This window comes from Battus philenor, unplaced genomic scaffold (assembly GCF_028537555.1).
Source record: "Battus philenor isolate CCGP_79_NKW_IND1 unplaced genomic scaffold, ilBatPhil1.0.hap1 SCAF_7, whole genome shotgun sequence".
Classification (NCBI taxonomy): Eukaryota; Metazoa; Arthropoda; class Insecta; order Lepidoptera; family Papilionidae; genus Battus; species Battus philenor.
The window spans coordinates 13,820,239-13,829,521 of NW_027181737.1; the positions used below are offsets into that span (position 1 = coordinate 13,820,239).

Consider the following 9,283-nt stretch of genomic DNA (forward strand, 5'->3'; position numbering starts at 1 on the left):
ATCTCTTATACGTTTATTATTTGGCGACAATATTTTTTTGCATATTTTCTTAATAAATATATTACAGAGATATTCATTAAGTAAGTATATATATATATATATATATATATATATATATATATATATATATTAAAATAAGTTGATAGGACGGAATTATTCAATATCTGTACATTTTAATCGGCACTTTAAACAAAAAAAATTACATAAATAATTTTGTAACACCCAAAAATAATTCTTAATCGATAAATTTTTAAAAAATTGTCTCTGCAAAATGTGGTTTGCAATATCTCCAAAACTATTAAAGTAATAACTTCGTAATTTGGGATACACACATTGACATAGCCTGTGACGAATTTTCTCCTAGTAAAAGTTAGATAATTTAAATAGCATTAAAATCCAAATTTTAAATATTGTTCATAATAAACTCGCTTTAAGAACGCTGCACTATATTTTAATATCCAATTCTTATAACATATATAAGAGGTATCTAGTAAAGAGATGATATTTCTTTGACATCTTTTAGCCAGGTTTTTGTTTGGGTTATTTAACAGTTTATTTAAATTTACCGAGACAGCTACTGAAAACTAAACTTTAAACCGCAGTATCGGCGTCTGATCACCTAAATTAACTTATAAACAAAATAAACAACCATCACATATTGCTTTGATAGACTAAAGAATTATTTAATCAAACAGTCGTTCCATAACACCGAAATATAAATAAACACCATTAACAACTACAATAGTTGCCTTAAAAATAAATATTTAATAGTTTCATAAAGGTATATAAAATCATTTAACGATGTCAAAAACCTTTAAGACGAAAACGATTGTAATGAAAATGATATTAAATAATTATAGTCATGCGCAAGTGTATTGGCATTTAAATAGTGTTTATAGACTGAAGCGTTGATCTAAAGACTTGTCTGGATGGGTTGCGTAAGTAAATTACCCGCGGGGTCTTCTCGTGGACCGTGACCCCCTACTAAGGTCAGGGCCGAGCCGCCAGGTGGTGCATTTGTATACGATAATGGATAATTACTTATTCATGTGTGAATTACGGATACAACGCTCTATATCCGTTTGTATAAACTAATTAAATATTTCATTTTAGGCCTTCAAATTTAATAGAAAAGTAATTATAAAAGTAAAATCAAATAAGCGTTCACAGTTAACATCTGTAATGTGCGAAAAGTAATTTATAAAGGTCAAAACCACTTAATGCAAGTACTTAATATATTTTAAAGCAATATATTTTTATGATGCTAAGTCAAAAGGTAATAAAATTACAATATTAAAATAAATAATACTAAATATCAGGAGAACTGGAAAGTAATGTCGCTTTCTTCAGTTAAATTCACACGACTACATTTTTAAAAAGTTTGAATTTCTAATCAACAATATGTTCTCCTTCGTTATTAACAACCTTTTGCCATCGAGTACACAAAGTTTTAATGCCGGAGCGGTGAAAATCAATAGGTTTTTATGTATAATATGTCAACAGAAACGACATTACTGTCTCCATAATATATTTGACAACAACGATCAACAATATAAATTGACAATTAGGAAGTTTTAAATTCAAATTTGGAATGACAAATCCTACATCGAATACAGAGGTGTTATTTCTGAGATGTGTTAATTTCAGAGTGAAGATACGTTTCGTATTATTAAAATAACATTCTCTCTTCTCTCTTGATGTAGGTCTTTGACTATTGTGTTGCTGGTCATTTATGACGCGGTTTATTAGAAGTCTCAAGGTCACTATGGAGGGGGTTATGCTTTGAGTTTCGCCCTCAAGGTCACTTAGAGAGCGATGGAGGGGGTTATGATTGGAGTTTCGCCCTCAAGGTCACTTGAAGAGCGATGGAGGGGGTTATGCTTGAAGTTTCGCCCTCAAGGTCACTGAGAGAGCGATGGAGGGGGTTTTGCTTGGAGTATCGCCCTCAAGGTCTCTTAGAGAGCGATGGAGGGGGTTATGCTTGGAGTTTCGCCCTCAAGGTCACTTAGAGAGCGATGGAGGGGGTTATGCTTGGAGTTTCGCCCTCAAGGTCACTGAGAGAGCGATGGAGGGGGTTTTGCTTGGAGTATCGCCCTCAAGGTCTCTTAGAGAGCGATGGAGGGGGTTATGCTTGGAGTTTCGCCCTCAAGGTCACTTAGAGAGCGATGGAGAGGGTTATGCTTGGAGTTTCGCCCTCAAGGTCACTTAGAGAGTGATGCAGGGGGTTATGCCTAGAGTTTCGCTGTGAGATGGAATTAGAAATGAGAAGATCCATAGAAGAACCAAGACGAGTGACGTAGGTCGTCTGAAGTGGCAGTGAGCAGGGCACATCGCTCGTGCAACCGATAGCTGTTGAAGCTGAAAGGTTTTCTAGCGGCGACCACGAGTCGGTAGACGCGGTGGGCGGCGCCCACCACGCGCACCGACGACGTAGTTATGGTCACGGGAAGTTGCTAGATGCGGGCAGCGCAGGACCGTACATCGTGACGATTTTAATGGAAGGCCTTTGCCTAGCAGTGAGCGTCCTTCAGTTGAAAAAAAGAAGAAGGGTTCCGTCCGTCCGTGAAATGCTTTAATAAATAACAAGTTGTTCTTGCCTATTCACTGCTTGCTCACTACTTGCTAATATAAAATATTTATAAAACACAAACTTGATTCGTCTATCGGTTCTTTGACCGTTAACTTGTCTAACTTCAAGAATTTATTTTAAGTTTAAGTAATTTCTGCGGTTTACTTTAATTTACAATTATTACTATGTTATTAAATAACTTTTATTATAAAATTACATACAAAAACTATTAATAAATATATGCTTCAATTTGTTAGATTTTTATCAAAGACCAAATTAAAATAGATTAAGATGAGTAGGGTGTTTTATTGACTTATAAACTAAAAAACAATTATGTGAGTTAACATTAAAATGATATAGTTAGTATTTAATATATAAATTATTTATCATAATTACATAATTATATTTGAAAAGTTAAAAATAACACTGATCAATATTGCTTGGTGCTTGGTGAATTTGTTTATAAAATGTAAACTAGTTATTTATTCTTTCAAATTAATTCAAGCCCCTTCAAAGTATTCTTCGTCTCATAAAACGCACTTTTTGCAGTACTCAAAATAGACGGAACTGTCTTTTATTGGTACCCACTTCGATTCGATTTTTATCTTCTCAATCGTGTCAAAACGGCGTCCCTGCGTTGGTATTTGAGTTTGCCGAATAGCCAGAAGTCGCAGGTAGCCGCATACGGTGGTTGCGGAACGAAATCATCTAAGTTTTGGGCGCCTTTATTAAAAATAAATAAATTGTGCTGCTTTGACACCCAATTGAAACTTGACGCTTTTGACAAAATTGAAACATTTGACTAAAATACGTGTATCTCGGAGATAATTAAACCTTTTGACATACGCTTGGCAAATATTATAGACAGTCCTATCAACTTAGAAAAGAAAATTACCTGCCTTGCGTTTTGGTTTATATATTTAATAATTATAAATTTAATTAAGTCTGAATTTTGCATCGAATCATGGAAAAGTACCTTTAAGGTTATAATTACTCGAACAGTTTTCCTTGTCGTCTCAAATATATTTCGCTAATACATATTATATATAATTAGGCAGCAAAACAGAATACACGCGTGCATAAATTTGGTATAACATAGTACAAATTTAAATATGTTCTCTTAAAGACTTAACGTGTGGTTGTAAGATATATAATTGACATAAAATTAATTACAATGTTATTACAATAATAATTAAGTATAGTGTTTGCTTTTCAGACTCATGTACATTAGCATTTCTGTTTATTAGTACTACTGAACTAGAACTATACTGAATTTTAATTGAAATTTTCGTACACAAGACATCACCTGTATAAGCTAATACGTCAATACGAGATGATTGGTTACATGTGTTAAAGAGTGCTTTAAAGAGTTAAACGTATAGCCCATTTGTGAGCATCATTCTTTAAAATCTTTACATATATTTCCAATCAATCTGTATCACTCTGAAATATGTGACATTTATTTATTTTTATACTATTGGAATACAACAAGTCAAATTTCTAGCAGTACTGTCTTCAAGGACAGATAGTAAATATTAATTAATTTTAATATGTAGTAATCAAAATTATGAAAAGCTTTTTCTAACGAAACGTAAAAGTAAGTCGACTCTTCAAAGTTTTTACCTATAAGCAATCACCTTATATAAGTATAAAAATATTCAGTCTCCTTCTCTTTTAATTACTACATTAATAAAAAAATGTCATAAGTGAATAAAGGTAAATGTTTTGATTAACTTCACTAACGCTCTTTGCTTATCGGAATAATTTTATCGCGACTGTATCAGATTGTCATGTTATTAACAAGTTAGTGTATCATTGCATGAATTATTTTCGTCCAGGAATAGTGCAACTAAAATTAGCTTCGTATAACCAATATATTCGTGGCTCGCGTTCACTACTAGGTTAGGACTTAAAATGGAATATATATAAATGGCCTGTTAACTAATGTATGGCGGTAGTTAAAATTATAAATTTAATTTTAATTTTAAGCCAATAACTTCGGTCTTTTGCTACAATATCTTACACATCTTATGTTTTATTTATATTGATAAATCAGTTAGCGGTTTGTTATATAACATGTTATGAAAATTAACGATATCATTTATAATACTTAAATGTAACTTAGATACTTAGTTGGTTAAAGGTATAGATAATAATTAATTTTAATAATTAAACCTGTAGCAGGCTAGTAGAAGTTTTCATTTACTGTTATTAAAACGTACAGAATTCCTTCCACCTGCATTAAGCGTTTTGTTAAAACTTTTATAGTGCGAATAGAAAAGAGAGGATCAACCAACCAACGTCATTGTTTCCAGACAATTATAACTTAGGAGTCTTCAAGATAAGAATGATCAGATTTATCCTAGGCAGGCGTGTACCATCGTAGACCTCGTCATCGTTTAAGATCAGGCGAGATAGAAGTCAAATGCTTCGCCAATAAAGGTTAAAAACAATTAAATCGTAAATCAAAAATGTTTTTGTCTAATTAAACATTTAAGAATAAGAATCAAATAATAAACTTCACCGTCTTCTTACTGTTTATTGGATACGAAATGTAATGTCTTACAAAAAATTGATGATAAAAAAATTAAAATTATTTCTTTGAAGTTACAAAACTTGATTTATTATATTAAGATATATTAAGATAGAATGAGAGATTTCTGCGACATTTCGTAAGTTTTATAACACAAGCTATTATATATTCAGAAAATAAATAACTATATATTTACATAATTATACATCGACTAAATCCTGTTTTAGGTTTACAAAAGTTGATATAAATAGTCGTAGTCATGTTTATATATGAGATTCTTGTTCACACAGATTGTGTGACAGGTTTCAAAAATTCGCGTGTTTGCACTTGATGTTTAATGAACGTATTTGCATTGATGCTTGCACTTGTAACTTTTAATTGATTCGAACATCGACACGTTCCCGATGCGTTGAATAGGGAGAAAAAATTTTGTTTCCACAAATATGTGAAAATTTCTGTCAATACTAACGAATTAGTTTTATTTCTAACTTCATTTTGATTTACCATATAATTTTTTTTCAAAAACTAACATCAAAAGCATCTTTGTTGAAGTATAATTAAAATTGATGTTATCATTTAGCTATTTTTATAGCTACATAAATATTTTTTATTTGCCACAAGCAGAGAAACGGAACGACATTAAGACGTATCAACATTCAAAACTATACATAACCAGTAGTAACATTGATAAGGGTATTGGAGTGTTATAAACATGTTACTGTGTGTTTTAATAAAGGTCGAGAACGAATTGAACATAAAGTAATCATAATACACGAAAGAGAAATAATATTGGACGAGCAAATAGTAGACGGTGGGTAGACGTATGATGAATGCCTTTCTATTTACTTTTGATTAAGCTATGTGATTACATCTTCAAATATGCGTCATACATGTTATACAAATAGGATTGGATGGAAAACAATTCACAGCATCACTCCAGTCAATCTGTATGACCTTAGTTCGTGTCAATTCCGTTGGGACGTTAGCTATGTATTCAGTTTCCGCAACTAGTTACCGTGATCTTAGCTTATCAATAGGTGACTGTGACAGACCTTCTCGATGTACAATGAGCGTGCGACGATCGGTCTATTTAATACCCATCTACATATTTACAATTGCAAATACATTTACAATTACAATTACATTTCACGCGGTCAAATCACTTCTGCCGTCTCTATTACGTACGTGCGGTGGAGTTGCTTCCATCTCTTTTCTGTACCTAATATAAGATAATAATTCGGTTTATTTTTCTACGGTATATTTAAACAGAAATTTCCAACAATATGTTTAAATGTTTACAAAGCATTGGGTTTTAACAGTGTAGAAAATATTATGAATATTTAAAAAAAAATTGATAACATACCGCCTCCGAAAACGCATTCTTAGGCCTTCTAGCTGGAGTACCATTCATCTTGGACACTTTGGAAATAAATAAACAAAACAAGCCAATAAGGTCGCACAAAACTTTTTCACGGACACTTGTGGAGTTCACTGCCAAACTTTAATATCCGAGCAACAGCGCTGGTTTACTGTTAATCCTGGGAAAGGAAGCATTTGTTTGCGAGCTCTAGCCGCGGCCGAAGAGCGTTGTACAGCGGCGGTACTTAATTTAATCGATGACTTCATGCAATTATTTGTTGATAAGTTATCGAGTGGCGCGGAGCGGGCCGAGCGGGTCGCGGACGAGGGGCCTGCGCCACGGTGGGACTGTGACTGGCTTCGAGCCGCGTTCCGAAGCCCGCGTCGTGCCTGCATTTTTTACACGTCGGACACCGAGCCAGTATTTTGAGGTTATGTTTCCTACAACACGACCGGCGTCTCCATACCGGCATGTTGGGATCCAATTAACCTTTTTTGATACATTTTTATATTACATCTAAATATATATATCAACATCTAACGTTTCGTTGGCATAATTGATATTGAATTTAATATATACATTAATGTTGAATGCTCGTACTTGCATCGATATGAACGCATCTGTATTATGCAATGAATATTGTTTGTTAAACACTACTGTAATATTACGCTATTTATATTGCAATTGTGAACTGGATTATATTTATAATTATAACACCACCAAGACTGAAATTTTGTATATATCTATGTAGCCTTAAATTGTGTCGAAAATCATCCATCCGTCTATACAGATCCAAGACATCCATCTATGCAGGTCTACCTATTAGAAATTTACGGGAAAGATACAGTATTGGGTGTCCTATGGCTGAAATGAACATGGATAAGATGATGAAATATAATTGTTTTTCTAATTGGAATTCAAAACTTTGAAAATTACTTGGAAAATATCTTTAAACAAGTTAAGGTATTTTTGCATCCCGTACCGTATGTATGCAGATTGTAGCTTTAATTGGAAGTTCGTCTGTCAGTTTATCGTCGAGAAATGTATTCAAACTTGTAAAATGAAATGGCTAAGAAGACGTACTAACTTATCTTTTTGATTGTACTTTTTCGTAGGGTAATATATCTTGGGGAACGCTTTTTATTACTTCTTTAAATCAATGTTTCGCGAATTACCTTAAATTTTACTTAGTTGTTTACTTGCGGCTGAAGTATCTACTTCAATGATTCACACGAAAGTTGTTTACGTTCTATATTTAACCAGTCGCCCGGTCTCTGCGCCTGCGACGGTGACGTCACCGTCGTCGTTTTATCTCTTAGATAAAGAACCGCAATTATGCCGACCTCTAGTAATATTAAAAAAGTACTGTTTATAATGCTTATCGTTATGATCATGTTTCATTTCTCCTATCAAACAGAACGGATGCAGTGTTTGCCTATTTTAATTGCGACTGTATACTGTGTATTGTGGCGACGAAGTGTCATGTTTTGCAATATTGATAATATGTTGTTTCTTTGTTGCTTCTAGTTTTTCTGTATTGATTTGTGTATAGCTATTACCTCAAGAGCAGTGGTAACTTAGCGATTGAGAACCAAGACTTGCGAGAGTTGGTCGCGGGTTTGATTCCCAGAACATTTCTTATATAATACTCACTTTGTGCATATATCATTCAAACATACAATAGAAATATGGGCGGTGTGAATGAGTTTGATCAATCAGTGTACAGTGCTGCGATTCACGGAAAGAAGTGGTGGTGGGTTTTGTTTACCTATATGCTTGACATGGCAATTGCTAATGCCTAGCTACTGCATGCAATGTTCGTTTGCAAGGTTTTATTTAAGCCGGAAAACTCAACATAAGGCTCGATGTTCTTCTTCTTTGGTGTCAGGATTGTCAAGATGGTGTAGGACATTCTCCCCAGAAGATTAAAAAAACATTACGATGTTTTGTATACAATAGAAGAGAACATTGTAAATGTAAGAAATGTCTGAAAACATTGTGTGTAGAAAAAAGTTATTTTGAAATTTTTCGCCACTGTACTCAATTGAGTACACCCCTTCAAAACGGACTTAAAATTGTAATTTTCGATTTTTTTTGTTGATTTATTGTTCATTTTATGTCTAAATAATAAAATAAACGTTTCGTATTAATATTTTTTTTTAATTTTTTATAGCAGTCAATGGGATATAGGACTACTGCTTACAAACAAGTTTCCAGATAGTACCACACCGCGATCGCAAACACGTCTTCCATTTGTGGCGATTATGGTATATCCCCTCATAGATATCTTTTGAATCGCTGAAACAATGACGACGATAATTACTATATTTACCGGCAGATTCATTTTAGACATGAAAGTTTCAAACAGGTATAGCTCATTTACCTATAAAAAGCTTTATAGCTCTTACACCTATTGTCAATAGACCCGTATAAAATGATTATTCTGAAAATCTATAGGATTGCGATAGGCTAATAGTTTCTGTCAGTCCAAAGTGTGATGGTAGTGAACAATAAATAATTTTAATAAATAATCATACCAATTTAATCCGTTATTTATTATTTTTAAAACCATAGATTTTTGCATAGGGTGTTGTCATATATTGACATCAAAACTTATCCGAACTGAGACTTCTGTCAAATGGTAACACAATATAATATTAAAAATGAATTTACGCTATTCGTGCCTATTTCAGTGATTATTTTTATTGATTTAATATGTTAATATTGAGAATGATTATATCAATAAAAATACTTTTTTTTTATTTCACACAAAACTTTAATAATAATGTAATATAATATTTAAAATAATATTAAATTAAAT

General features: G+C 32.8%; 1 protein-coding gene across 1 annotated transcript in view; it reads right to left on the reverse strand.

Annotated features, from left to right (window-relative positions):
- Window positions 1-6,766, reverse strand: part of LOC137931236 (four and a half LIM domains protein 2-like) — a 230,379-nt gene extending 223,613 nt beyond the window's left edge. Inside the window, exon 1 of the mRNA XM_068774657.1 lies at window positions 6,466-6,766. Coding sequence (XP_068630758.1) covers window positions 6,466-6,513 — 48 coding nt within the window. The 5' untranslated portion in view covers window positions 6,514-6,766. The remainder of the gene's footprint in view (window positions 1-6,465) is intronic.
- Window positions 6,767-9,283: the final 2,517 nt, after the last annotated feature.